This window comes from Cyprinodon variegatus, unplaced genomic scaffold (assembly GCF_000732505.1).
Source record: "Cyprinodon variegatus isolate N-32 unplaced genomic scaffold, C_variegatus-1.0 Scaffold809, whole genome shotgun sequence".
Lineage (NCBI taxonomy): Eukaryota > Metazoa > Chordata > Actinopteri > Cyprinodontiformes > Cyprinodontidae > Cyprinodon > Cyprinodon variegatus.
This window is the reverse complement of record NW_015151262.1, coordinates 200,119-214,611: the sequence shown is the minus strand read 5'-3', so window position 1 is coordinate 214,611 and position 14,493 is coordinate 200,119. Positions and strand designations below refer to the sequence as shown.

The following is a 14,493-nucleotide window of genomic DNA, read 5'->3' as shown; positions in this document are numbered from 1 at the left end:
ATCATAAGGGTAAGGGTCCATATTGTGGGGCACTGGGACAGAACTGAAAAACACAATCTGCACAGATCAGGATCTGCTCGCTCTGCATAGTAGAGGTCTCTCTATACGCACTGCAGTATTGGATATAAAAAAAGGCAAACGCAACTGGAGTGACGCTGGCTTCACTGGATCTTACCTGCTCAGAAATTTATAGCTTGTAGTTTTAGTGAGTGTTTGTACGCACTTGCCTCTTTACCAGCTGACGATCAGCCCCTGACCTTGTAACCAGTGTTTTCCGCTTCAGTTCACATTTCCTTTATCCCAGGGGTCCTGCAAGATTCCTCCTTTGCTCCGTCCATGAGGGAGATAGACAACTTTCTAGCATTTATACTAAATGAATAAAATCCACCCTGTTGTGAATAAGAATATAGTCCATATCAACTAACAGTCTTCTTTAGCTTTTCTATATCAAACTATTTTTAAAGTGTTATTGGAAAAAAGGTCTTAGTCTTTTTCAACAACAATGGGATTGGTGGTCTTCATTTAAACAGTATTTAGTAATCCTTGCAGGGAAGGACAGATGCAGTTCTAGCCAATGTTCTGGCCTGATAAAAAAAAAAGGTTTCCCTAATTAACACTCAGACCAGCAGCTGGGGTGGATTTTGATAGAACTTTACCAAAACAGGGTACCTACAGTGTGAAACAAACAGAGGGATGTTGAATAACCTTGAACAAAAGGAGTCTGGCTCCCTTTCCAAATGTCTCACACTGGGAAATAGCTTCTTAGAAATCAGAAAGATAAGGCTTCTCTAATATGTATTGCACAAAATATTTACTCAGGCCATGGCCTAAGCAAATACTTATACTTTCAATATGTTTAAAAAATAAGTTCACTTTTAGGTTTTAAAATGGAGATACAGAGGAACAGAGGATAGATAGAAAGAAAAAAGAAAAACAGCACACAAATTTACCCGTAAATTATTTCAGTTATCTTTGTTTGCTGTTGTGTTTCTAATTTAGAGAGTGTAACGTATATATATATATATATATATATATATATATATATATATATATATATTGATTGATTGATTGATTGATTGATTGATTGATTGATTGATTGATTGATTGATTGATTGATTGATTGATTGATTGATTGGCTGTGCTATCCAACAGTGTTAATCAAATTCTTTTAGCTTTGTGTCCACACTGACTGTCCACAGTGACTCGCTATAAAAAAAAAAAAATGGTCCACAGGTACTGGGCCTTTAATTGTTTTGCATCCGGAGCAGCTTCCTCTTTTCCACAGGAGGTCACAGCGAGGATCCTGCCGACAACAACACAGTAACAACTAGGTTGGTAACCAGTAGGTAGTTTGTAAACATCGCTTTATAACAGCTAAAAGCTGCATTGAAGGCGGAAAGGATGCATTGTTTGCAATGATCGCGCGAGCCACCTGAGCTGTTAGCCGCAATGCTACTGAGTAGGCCTTTACCGGGGCTCTTTGAGTGATTTCAGGCATGTTGTTTTATCTTTAAAACCCCGGTTACTTCAAACTGGATGATTTTTGTGTCATTTTGCCGGGAACGTTCTAGGGAAGCATGTTTTCCTCAATAGGAAGTGAGCGCGAGCGTTCCGTTAGCTACACTGATAAGCTAGTTTTCAGATGTGCTCGGACATCGAAAAACAGGTTTGAAAGAAGAACAGAACACGTTCAATAAGACTGAAGCTGTCAACAACAGCTGCTTTATTTCCAATCATTTAGTGCATCACAGCTTTCCGCTGGCGCCTTTTGTTCACCAATGTCTAATATTATGTTTATATGTGTGGCTAATTCACATTGTGACGATGAGAATTGCAGGATTCTTTCCGAGATCCACACCAGTTGGCTCATCTTCCCAATAGGAACCGAGACTCTTTTGAGTCCCCGAACAGCTCTTCTTCATTAGTGCAGTGGTGGTAACGTGGTTTGGCTCTAAACAGTAATTTGTAAACAAACATCTAGGAAAGAAAGGCAGTAAAAACAAAAGAAGAATGTAAAATGTACATCTGTGTCCATTTAAAGATATGAGAAAAGTTTTTATCCAACATGCCTTGGATCACAAAAGTGTGCATGCTGCACACACATCTATTAAAAGACATTACTTTTAATTAAAAGTTTGTAATAATGTTTAATAAAACATTAGATTGAGCAAATATTCCTTTAAACTTAAATGATAAACAAATCTAGTAGATTGATGAATATATTAGCGATATCCCAGTCCAGTATTTATAGCAGACATCACTCAGATAGTCAAAAAAACACAATGTATGTTGCAGCCTGCATCTAATATCTCAGACTGATGGAAGAACTCTACTAATGATTTATGTAACCCTTTATTAAAAAAGATATTGGTAAGTTGTTCTTTTACCTTTAGTTTAGTTTTTGACTATTGTTCCTTGTTTGAATATTATTTTTATTTTTACCTTGTCTATTGTTCTTCATTCTAAGAACTGAGTAATAAAAATATGCATGATTTACGCTAATACCTTATCAGGTAGTGATATCACAGTAGTAGGGGTGTTAGAAAAGATAGACTATGTCCAATGATGTAATAGTCCATGAGCAGATATAGTTATTAGAACACTGCAGAATGGATCTTAAATATAAAATAAAATATTTGTAGGTAACATCCATGACTTTTTCTTACTTCTACTGTAACTGTTTAACCTCCAGCAGCTGGTTTGCATTTACGTGGCCGCTTTTACGCTGCCATGCTGTACGGCATTAAAAATCCCTGCGTGCCACCTGATGGTAGAGGGAGATATAATTCAAAATGAGTGGAGAATCAGATAACCCAAAATTGTCTATAGATGTTAAAACAGCACTTTATAGCAAAAAGTTCTCTTGTTGGAGTGCAGGATCCATATAATTTGCCTGCTTGCTTGTTTTTTACCAATACCAGACTATCCGTCAGACATCCCCGACTTCACCCACTGTAACCTATACAATTATTTGCTAAATATCCAATCTCCCTTTTTAAGAAAGTTTAGAAAGCCTTTTCGTGTATACCAAGTGAATTAGAACTGTGTCATGCGGCTGGAAGCAGCCGTGTTGTGGACATACTATGTGTTAGGTTATAATAACAAATAGCCTGTTAGCTATTCGGACTGGGAGTTTTTCTCACAGACTGGAACCTCATTCAGTTTTATTTCACTCAAATATTGATGCATTTAAAATGTAAAGATGACGCTCATCCTAGCGGGGGCGCGAGAAAATCCTGGCCTCCCTCCAGGTTTATGATAGCTGGGTGAAACCCTGCAAAAAGATGAAACTCTGGTCTTGTTTTTGACCCATGTCAGAGGCATATCTGTTTAAATGTTAAAAAAAAAAACAAGAAAAATGATTTGAGCATAACAACTAACTGTTTATGAAGTTATCACTGCAAATTCTGCCAGTTGTAGCTGGTTTCAGGGGTGTCTCTCCACAGCAGCCACCGATGTCGCTTGCCTTTCTGGGTCTTTAGGGAATTAGATGCCTTCCTCCTTATCAGTTGGTAAATCAACATGCTGAGTATGGGATTGTTTAATATGTTTTTATAGGTGTTTTTAAGCTAATATTAATGTTATATATTATTATTATTATTTTAAATATGCCTACAAGCAGCTTTACTTCATACAGACACTATCTTCCTCATATGCATGTTTATCATGTTACATGTGTAAATAGAGCATCATTATATTTCACACCTGCGATGGAAACCTGTCCAGGGTGTACTCTGGGATAAGCGTGACAGAAAATGAATGGATGGATATATCACCCATTAACTTTTCCACTGCAGTACCCCCACCTGGAGTACTGCAGTGCTTCTTCCTTCTTTACACATGTGGAAATCATGTGTGTGTTTATCTCCATGCGTGTGCAGCCTACCTCCTCTTCGTGTGTTAACATTTTTTTATGTTCTCATGTCAACTTTTGTCACTTTGAAGGCGTTACCCACCCAACAAGGCAACCTGCCTTTGATTGGCTACTTTTCAGGAAATCCCACCTCTTGAGGCTGCACCCTTTTTCCTACTAGCAAAGCAGCTTCAGGCCAACTGCTTCTCTAGAAGTTGGTAAGCAAAGTCATTATTAGATATAACATGGTCTGGATCAAAGCTGGATTCTGCCTGGCTGTAGGATGTAAAAAAAAAAAAAAAAAAAGGGTTATAGCACACCTACAAAAAAAGTTCCCGTCATATAGCCTGATAGTTTCTGCTAACTCAAACGTTAGCTGGAAACAGGATGATACTTGAAAAACGTTATTAGCCTCAGCCCTAGTACTGTTCCAGTTCACAAGAAGACCGAGAACAGACAAAGTCCCCGGGTATAATTCTTGCCCTTCCCTCTTTACCGAGTATGCATCAGAGCAGACTTGTCCATTTTTGAGAATGACAGCTGTCCCAGCATGCACTGCGGCAGCTGCATCTTCCAGGGCAGTGCTCACTGAGCTCAGAGTATTAAGTTAAAAGTTCTCTTTTCTGTTGTTCTATAAAAGTACATTTTCAGATAACTTGAGGCAGGAACATTATACTTTTAAGCTTTCAGTATATTTACTGATTTAGAGCATCATTAAAAAAAAAAAGTCCTGATGTTGATAGGACCGCGGCCACCAGTGGACCTCCGAGCCTAACCGCAGCCAGGGTGTATTTTTGCCCATCTGCAGCAGCCCTCTCTCGGCATAGCGTTTTTTTTTTTTTGTTTGTTTTTTTTGGCAAAATGTTCATTTTATTTGTGTTTATCTGACTGTGTTAACTATTATTCTCCCACTAAATGAAGGAAGTAATAATTTATTATCTAGAGACTATTAATAACAGGAGGTGAAATGCAGCTCCAGACGTGTGGTGACGTCACAAGTACGCTTCTGTTCTATTTATGTTGTGTGCTCCCGTTCTCCCCGAGTCCATATTTTCCTGTTCTCATCTCAATAACATACTTGGCAAGGACACGAGTCCTCACTCACATTCTTGTGAAAAGAGTAACAGCCAGTTTATGCTGGTTATCTGGGCAACGTGTCACAAGTAAAGCTGAGAAATTACCTAAAACGTACCCAATCCCAGGCATGTTGCTTTGTCTGGTGGGTAACGCCTTCAAAGTGTCAGAAATTGACATGAGCACACAGAAACAGGTCCAACCGCAAGGAAGAGGGAGAAAAGAAGCAAGAAGGAACAAGTACGCGTATGTGATATATTGGGTGCCCCTTGGTACTCTTTATACACGTAACATGCTCAACATGCCCACGAGGAGTACTTTATTATCTGTATGAAGTAAAGCTTCTCGTAGGAGTATTAATTGCATGTGCAGACCTCTTTGCAGAACAACCATATAATATGCAAAAAAAACTCCAATAGTTTCTAGTTTTTTTCAAGGTTTGTTTTGCCCTCCAAGGAGTCGGAATCACGAATGTCACTTGATTGGCTGACGTAAACTATACCCCTTCTATTATTCAGCTTGACAACTTCTTGCCAATTCACAGCCCTACATATTAGTATTGTGTTGATAATTCAAATTGGATATTTATTGCAGTCTTTTGTATTTCTCCTCACTAGTTGTTCTGCTGCTGCCAAGTGGTTCACTATGGCCCAGAACCAGGTGATCCTGCAGTTCAGATTCGCCACGTTTGGAGACTCTATGCTGCAGAAGATGAATCTTCTTCGACACCAGAGACGCTTCTGTGACGTCATTGTCCGCATCAACCAGTTAGAGGTTCCTGGTCATAAAGTAGTGTTTGCTGCTGGCTCGTCCTTCCTGAGGGACCAGTTTATTTTACAGCAGGACTCCAAGGAGGTCCAGATCTCTATGATCCAAGAGGCAGAAGTTGGCAGGCAGCTGCTGCTTTCTTGTTACACCGGCCAGCTGGAGTTTCCTGAACTGGAGCTTGTGCATTACCTGACAGTGGCCAGCTTTCTCCAAATGGGCCACATTGTGGAGCAGTGCACCCAGGCCCTCAACAAGTTCATCAAACCTCAGGCCTCCCGCCAGCTGGAGTTGGATGTGGAAACAAGGAGAGAGAAAGGAGGGGAAGGTTCCTCCTCCCAGGCTCAGAGGGAGCTTGAGCGTACTCAGGTGCGGACCGTACCTGAGGGAGTGGAGGAGGATGAGGAGGACGAGGAGGATGAAACAGTAGTTATGGGAAAGGTTGAGGGAGAAAACAATGTTGAGAGTGATGATGAAGATGATGAGGATGATGATGTAATAATACAACCCAAGAGCCCTGTCCAGATTTGGAGGAAGCGTCCAAGGCCAGGTTTGGTGGAAAATGACATCACCATAGTGAAAGTGGAGTCTGTAAATGATGTCACCGAAAACACCATCACTGGTCACTTCTCTGCCAGCCCCCCCGCTGCGCTGCACTCCCCCGAGCCCCAACACTCGCTCATCAACTCCACTGTGGACAGCCGTGGCAGCGAGACAGCAGTCCCACCTGACATGGCCGGTTATCCCCTTAGCCCCCCTCCCTCGTCCCCGCCCACGGAGAAGCACAGCGGACACCAGAGGAACTATGACAAACCGCTGCAGTGGTATCACCAGTGCCCTAAATGTGCCAGGGTCTTCCGCCAGCTGGAGAACTATGCCAACCACCTCAAGATGCATAAGTTGTTCATGTGCCTCCTGTGTGGGAAGACCTTCACCCAGAAGGGAAACTTGCACCGACATATGCGCGTCCATGCTGGCATCAAGCCCTTCCAGTGCAAAATATGCGGCAAGACATTCACCCAGAAGTGTTCACTTTTGGATCACCTAAACTTGCACAGTGGGGACAAGCCGCACCGCTGCAACTATTGCGACATGGTGTTTGCTCACAAGCCTGTGCTACGAAAGCACCTCAAACAGATCCACGGCAAGAACAGCTTTGATAACGCAAATGAAGGCAGCCTGCATGAGAGCGGCCTGGAGTTTGATTTTGGGCGAATGTAGAATACCTTTCAATGATCTTATTTCTTCAGATATAGGTGATCAGTTCTCAAAGATCGTCACTGTGGTTGACTTTATGCTTTTAAAAAAAAGGAATTTATTCATATCTGCACTTCCCCATGGCTTCTTTACAAAGGACTGTTGTATTTTACTGTATACTGGTGACAGTCTGCAGGTTTTGCAACCACAGAACGGAGGTCCAAGGTCTATATTCACAAAGAATCCTAAAACTGAAAATACATGATGATGTCACTTGAGGGAAAATCTTAAAACTTCCTGAATGCCAAGTCATTTCTCAGAATTTTACCCCGGAGTGATAAAGGTATTCACAAAGCCTTATAGGAATATAGTTACGTTAAATGTCTAGACAAAAAAAATACTCAAAACCATTTGATAATATTAAGAATAAGAATTCATGAATAAAATAGGGTGATAAACACCAAGCCTCCATCTTGATAGCACTTAGACTAGGGCTGCAACTAACAATTATTTTGCATTAACAATAGTAATCAATAATAATCGGATAGCAAAAGGTTCCTTAAAAAAGATTTTTTGTGAACGTAAATCAGGTGAAACTAAAACTTGCATATTGACAGACGAAAAATCATTTTTTTTTTATCTTCAATGCAAAATGTTTATAGTATATAGTATATACAATAGTATATTCAAACCCTAAAATTATGGCTTCTGTTTTCAGTGTGCCACCCCAAGATTTTTAGTGGCCCCATCTGGCCACCTCTATTAAACATTTCTGCAGGCGCCACTGGTTAGGAGCTCTCTGAAAGGATTGAAAATCTTTGTGAATACAAACCAGATAGTTTTGCTTTAAACTTTATTTTTCCCTTTTTTCAGAACAATGTAGTGCAGATGCCTTTGTGTCATACTTGAAACTTAAACACTGAACCGCAAATCTAATGACTAAGTCTTCTGGTGAATCCTGCTCTGTGTGTTGTGTCTTGCATAAAAAAAAAAAATAATCAACAGAAACATGTACAGTATCTGTTTGTATGTTGTGTTAAACATCTGTAGCTGATCTTTATTGTCTGTATTAATATGTCAACAGGATGTTCATAAGCAGAAGCAACTTGAAAGCTTGTTGGTACTAAAATATTGTTCTGGAGATGTTTTGTTGTTTGTGGAGGTAGAATCTGTTTGTATGACCTGAGCTGTTTTCTATAGACTCGGTATCAGATGTACAGTTGGACCAAAATAACATTGTCTTTTTTTTTTGGTCATGGCATTTAAAGTTCTCAGTGAAAATATTAAATGCATTAATATGAAATACAAATAAAGGTATGAGCATTATCACTTTTAAACATTTCATTTTTCTTTTCAGTGATATTGTGAGGGTGTTTTTTTTTAATTCCTGGTAAAGGACTTTAAGAAAAAAATACTGAAATAAAAAGTAAGCAAATCTCACACTGGACTCGAGGTGGGTAGTACAGTTATATTTACTCAGTTCCATTTACTTGAGTATCTGTTTTACTGCACATTTTTTCTTAAATAATATCTTAAAGCACTCTCATATATACTAAAACCTGAGTAAAATGTTTGGCTACATCTAGTGAATTGCGAAGAACAAGCCTTTTTCTTTTTAAGTGTTCCATGCAAAGACACACAGTCACCATTTTTGTTAAAATCAGTTTTTTTTTTGTACAGAAGCTTACTTGAACCTACCATATCATAATGGTCAAATGTATACACAGTAAAGTATAAATATTGCCACTGGGAGATTCATGCATTTAATGTTTATTAGAAAACTGGTTTGGAAAAGTGTTTCTTTGCCCTAAAATGTATATTTTTTCCAATAACAATATTTGTTTTAATAATTTTATTATAGTCTTTAAAATACCAGACGTTACATATGACATTTAATTTTAGTCTTTTTTTCATAACTTTAAGTACCTGATGTGATGGATGAGTTACTCAGTACTTAGGTAGCCTTAAACCAAATACTTTTTACTCATGTGAGTAAAAATATGATTAAGTAGTTTTATTCGTGAGTCAGTTTTTGGGTACTCTATCCACCTCTGCACTAAACATTGCAAACAATTTTAACCTAACATCTGAGTACAGTCAATCAAATAGGGAAAAAAATCTGTGTACCTGGAAAAGATAAGATTTCTGATATCAGGTTCCTGAAGGTCAAACATGCTAGAAGAGCTGACTTTGACCTCCTTACACAATCTTTCCTGGGTCCCCTTTATCCCCTCCTGTCTACAGCTCAGCTCTGACAAGGGAGGGATCTACTTTAGCATTTTGTGTTGATTGTCTTTATCTTTTCAGAATAAGTTTTTTTTTTTTAAATCAAAATTACGTTGTTTAAAAAAAAGCCAAATGTTCCAGGTTCCCAGGGCTTTTAAATAGAAACAGGCCCAAAGTATAACACAGGTTCTACTTTGTAGTGATCATGTGCTGGATTATCATATTTACCTTAAGCCAAACCCAGCTGGACTATTAACTTCTGAAAAGCTCAGTCTCATCTAACAAAAGCACATTTCCAGCTTATTTTATATATCACAATAAGAGATGTCAAATATTAAAGATGCATTTTTTTCTGCCCTGGCCATTATGAGCTGAATATGCTGGTTGAAATGACTGCTGAAATAAATTATTGGAGGATTTGGTAATCATAATAAATCTTAGTTTAACTAAATATTATAGTGTAGTTATTGAGTCTCAGGTCAGGGAAAAACCCTGAATAAGGTAAAAGCTCCAGCTAGTTGTCAATGTAGAATCATGTAAAATCTTATATATACTTTGCTGTTTTTTGTGCCGAAAAGCTTTCTGAAACTTTTGATTAAATACATTTAATCTTTTTTTTTCTCATCTAGTGGTTACCCTTTCGTACAAACATTAATAGGTAATAATAAGATTGAGTAATACATCTATCTGCAAAGTTAGATGTTCTCTAAGATTTTCTTTTACATTATTATCTGAGATCAGTTTAATCCTTTCCAGATGAAGTGATTGACTAAAGGTTCTGCATTCAAAATCAGAGAGTTCAGAGTCATCCAGTTTTTTATGTCTTCAGGACATGTATTCTATGAAATGGGTTAGCTTCAACAGGATTTATGGACAAATAAAGCTCAAACAAATTAAATTAAACAGTCTTATTAGTTTAGCAGTGGAAATTCATCCAATAATGTCTGATTATTCTACTAATTGGAAGCATATAAGTACAATATCTTAAAAATAAATGATCAACAGGAGGGTTTGCAGATAGAGCACTAAATAACAGTTTTAGCAGCTCAAACTGTTAAGGGCAAGAAATTATAAGATGTACATTATAAGATTTTGTTCTGTAAAAATTGGAAAATGTCTTCTGTCTTTGGGGTCAAAGTGTTAATTGGTTTTAAAACTGCTCTTAGAGAGGTTATATGCCAAGCACAGAGAAAAAGTTTAGAGAACAATTCTTATTTCTTTGATAGGGACACATACCTAAAAATAATCTGATGCCTGCATCACAGTGTTTTCTAGTAATGGCTAATTCGAAACCCCTCTACTGAAGAGGTCAGAGGATCTGTTTTTACATGCTTTTGTTAAGTCAATGGATCTACATGCATGAAGGTGCTATTAACATGTTAAGCATAAAGAAACATACCAGTCGAGCCAAGCATGTCTGCATTAATGGTCTTAAAATATTTCCCCCATGCTGCCATATGGACTTGTAGACCTCAAGATGCAGCTGTTTGCTGCAGCTCTCTAACCAACATTTTTTTACATCCTCATCCAGCTTAATAAAACAGCCTCTAGGTGAGATCAGGGAAGCAAAAAGTTCTTAAAAACTAGGATCAACTTCAAAATGCTAAGTGATAACAAGGGAAAACCTCAGTAAAAGGGGAATTAGTTTTCATGATTTATTTTCTACTTTTAAACCACAGACTGGGCAGCATCAATATGTATAGGCTTAAGCTGTAATTTTGTGTGCTGATCTGTGGGCAGGCTTGGTGTTTCACTGTACAGTATCAGAAGTTTACATGTAAATGTGTGGGGAGTCATTTTTAGAATGGTTTTATTGTATATGCTGTACTTTACCCAAGTATCTACGGAGGAGACGAGAGGTGCAGCCTTCCTTTTGCATGTTTGAGAGACAGCCTTGCTCTCCGGTCATGGGTGGCTTCCAGAGGAACATAGTTCACATGTTATACAATGAGTTTTATGCAGGGTGCTCAAATGCTGCATGCATTGTTTTGCATAGGGGATGTGTAACACATGGAAGGTTGGAATGGCACAACTAAAGTGCTGATGTATGTAATTTCCATTATTTGGCTTTGATGGAAGATGACTGCCAGGGTATGCAAAGCGCTCAACACTTTCTAGTTCATTGTTTTCACTGGAAATCTTTGTGGTTGGCAGGCGTGATAAAAGAGTTGGGGTTCCTTTTTGATGGCTAAACCAAGCTGCGTTTATGCTGTGCAGCTACTGGCATCATAATCACCAGCTTGATTAGAATGGTGATGGTTTGACCTTTATTCCTGAATCTATCAATATCTAGAAGTTTGATTTACATCCGGCATACCCAGAGAGAACCCATACATGCACAGGGAGAACAACTCCATGCAGAAAGACCCCGGGCCAGGAATGGATCCTGGATCATGGATCCTTCTTGCTGCTAGACAGCAGTGCTAACCACTGCCCTGTGCAGCCATACCTGATTTATAAAATGTAAATAATAAAGGCATTTTTTCAAGAGTAAACCAGTTTAATAAGCCAGGGATATATCAGGGCTTTTGAAACTATAATTAATATAATGTATGTGTCTTCTAAATATAAGAAGTGGTTTATTCTGCAGGATCCTTTTGAAATCTTAGAAACGTTTAATTCTGCTTCACTTTAATGTAAAAGTATGACATTACAATATTATATATTTTTAAGACCTAAAAAGAAATTCCTCTCCAGTCAATGACAATTTTCATAAAAATTTTTTTTATAATTTGCCTTTTTTTGTTTTTGTTTAATTGCAAAATTTGACTTAAAATTTTACCTTTATGGCTTCCATATTTCCTATTTTTCCTCGAAAACCTTTTCTGCATTAAAACAGTTTCACTGCCAAAGCAGAAAATTAGAATTAGTGATGTTTTATTTTTCCAAACATCTGTTTCTCAAAGGTTTTAGCACAGTTAGAGATAAAGAGGCAAATGTAACAAGTCCCGTTTAAACACACCTGACACTCCGCTGTTAGGCGTAGTATGTCTCCAGCCGATATTATTTGAATATAAAGATTTGAATAAAGGGAGCAATTGTCCGTTTATCATGATGCTCACTTCATTATTGTATGTTGTGCAACCATGAGCAAGTCGACAGGCTGCTGCCAGGACTTTCTACATTATGTCTTTGACTATGAAACACCAAAAACTCTGGTTATTCCCAGCATACGTGTAGGATTTGTCTTCAGGTTCACACAGTTCTTGGTGGTGCTGTATGTGGTCGGGTGAGTACAAAAAAAAAAAAAAAGAAAAGATCAAGTTTGAATGCTTTTTAAGAGCCTGGACAATCTGAGTCTTCCTGCCTGCTGCAGGTATGTGTGTGTGGTGCAGAAAGCCTACCAGGAGACAGACTCTGTCAGTAGTTCTGTCACCACAAAGGTGAAAGGCTTTGCTTACACCAACATATCTGATATGGAGCCTCGTTTCTGGGATGTGGCTGATTACATTATCCCCCCTCAGGTATTTTTTTAATTTGTATGATTCTGTCAAATATATGACTAGGAAATAATTGTGTGAATAAAACCTTGAACCTCTGTACAACAGGGAGATAATTCCTTCTTTGTGTTGACAAACATAATAATGACCCCCGGGCAAACGCAGTCACGATGTGCTGAGGTAAGAACATGATGTGTGTTTTTTCTAACTGAGCCACTATCATTAATCTGATTCAGGATACACTGTAAGTGTCTGCTCATTTTACCCCTTTTAGCACTGTGGATACTCTCTCTATTATCATAGGTATGATGGACTTTAAGCTATTGTATATTTTTTTTCCCATGCAATTTATTCCTATTTAAACTGACTGGCCATTTTAGGTGATTGTGGTCTGGATATGTGAAAGTGCAGTGCAGCAGGTCACTTAAGTCCCAGACAGTCATGTTCTGGTAACCTGTGCTACCCTATCAAGTTTTACCACCATGGCTCTCACTCTGAAAGACACGACAGCCATGCAAAGCATCAATTTAAGCATGAAAAGTAGTGATATACGGTTATAATAGACAGTTTAGTGCCTCCGGGTGTTGATGACGCAAACCACACAATCAAGGAACTGTTAAAGGGTTTGCAAATGTCAGCCTAAATACAGCATAAATTTAACATTTTAAGTCAACATCAGAATTTCATGTCTTTACAAAATACATCGTGTCACATTATGATGGACTAAGCCCAATGGGGTAACGACACAACAATAGGCTCATAAGCAACATTATCTGGGTGGGCCCCATATGACGTATAACAACCCCTCCCCACACTCCACCACCCCCACCGCTGCTGCCATAGACTTCATCATTTCATCACCCTTCATCTTCACTAGACATGGATATACTTTAGTATATTCTACAGCAAAATGACTCTTATAGGGCTACCTTGAGTTTCACAGCCCCCCTCCTCACCCACACTCTCTGCATTCATCTACTGGCCGCAATCTTTACTCACTGTTGCAGCAACGTCCACCTCTCCCTCTTTGATTCCTTGAAAGAACGTGTTTGTTTTGGGAAGTTTTTTTCTGTTCTTCCAGCAGCTCTTCTTTGCTTTTGCTTTTCTGGAATCCTCTTAAATACCTCTTTTTGGTTTCCATCATCGCTAACACATTGTACATAACAGTTATGCGTTTAATCTATGCTCTGGGTTACCCATAATTCCAAGTTGTAGTGTAAGAAATAAAATACTCAAATACATCGTTCTTTTAAGATCTTTATTGCGGTTTGAAAAATATTATATGAGTGTCTTTTTTACCAACTGTCTAATGAATTATGCACAATTATTAACATAGTAGTTAAAAGCACCACTGTCTGCTTTGCTATTGGTGTCGTGTGTAAACGGCTCACCATCATGTTGAAATCTGCCATGTGTTGGGGTATAAATATGATCCAGTCATATTTTGAAGCATCAATAGAGGTTATAGAGGAATTTTTTGCACCATTACATCTGCAAAGAGACGTCCTAGTCCAAAATTGTGTAGGGGGCCTACCAGGTGTCAGTGACGGGACCCCTAAGCAACTGCATACTCTGCTTACCGATAGTTATGCCATTGGCTAAGCCAACTGGATTATTTTACCTTTATGAAATGTGGTTGGAAAATCCTGATAAGCTAAAACATCACATCATAACATGTCTCTTGGGTTTAAATTTATATTGACACAATAAAAATGGACAATTTGGTAAATGTCCTGTGCTTACATAACAGGGAGACTTGATTGATACCTCCACCTTCCCCTGCTTCATCCGTTAGGGTCACTGCGGGGCCAGTATCTATCTCCACTAGTATATGTACACCCTGGACAGGTCGCCAGGTTGTTGAAGACGATTGGGACTGTTAGAAAATCATATATATATATATATATATATATATATATATATATATATATATATATA

The 14,493-nt window shown here is 38.4% G+C and overlaps 2 protein-coding genes across 4 annotated transcripts in view; both read left to right on the top strand.

Moving 5' to 3' along the window:
• The first annotated feature begins 1,193 nt into the window (after positions 1-1,193).
• LOC107098779 (zinc finger and BTB domain-containing protein 26-like) lies at positions 1,194-8,216 on the top strand. Of its 3 annotated transcripts, none has more exons than XM_015396623.1 (2): positions 1,194-1,331; positions 5,545-8,216. In XM_015396623.1, exon 2 carries the CDS (start codon positions 5,573-5,575, stop codon positions 6,911-6,913), a length of 1,341 nt encoding a protein of 446 aa, XP_015252109.1. In that variant the 5' UTR covers positions 1,194-1,331; positions 5,545-5,572; the 3' UTR covers positions 6,914-8,216. The 3 variants fall into 3 exon arrangements, with proteins under 3 accessions (XP_015252109.1, XP_015252110.1, XP_015252111.1); XM_015396624.1 differs by lacking the exon at positions 1,194-1,331 and adding an exon at positions 1,355-1,494; XM_015396625.1 differs by lacking the exon at positions 1,194-1,331 and adding an exon at positions 2,346-2,370.
• Positions 8,217-12,198: 3,982 nt separating this feature from the next.
• The window catches only part of LOC107098781 (P2X purinoceptor 4-like), a 7,706-nt gene continuing 5,411 nt past the window's right edge, over positions 12,199-14,493 (top strand). Inside the window, exons 1-3 of the mRNA XM_015396626.1 lie at positions 12,199-12,344; positions 12,432-12,579; positions 12,664-12,735. Coding sequence (XP_015252112.1) covers positions 12,202-12,344; positions 12,432-12,579; positions 12,664-12,735 — 363 coding nt within the window. The 5' untranslated portion in view covers positions 12,199-12,201. The remainder of the gene's footprint in view (positions 12,345-12,431; positions 12,580-12,663; positions 12,736-14,493) is intronic.

What these genes read in the sequence shown, in the direction of transcription:
- LOC107098779 (XM_015396623.1), top strand. Translation starts at nt 5,573, where the DNA reads ATGGCCCAGAACCAGGTGATCCTGCAGTTCAGATTCGCCACGTTTGGA.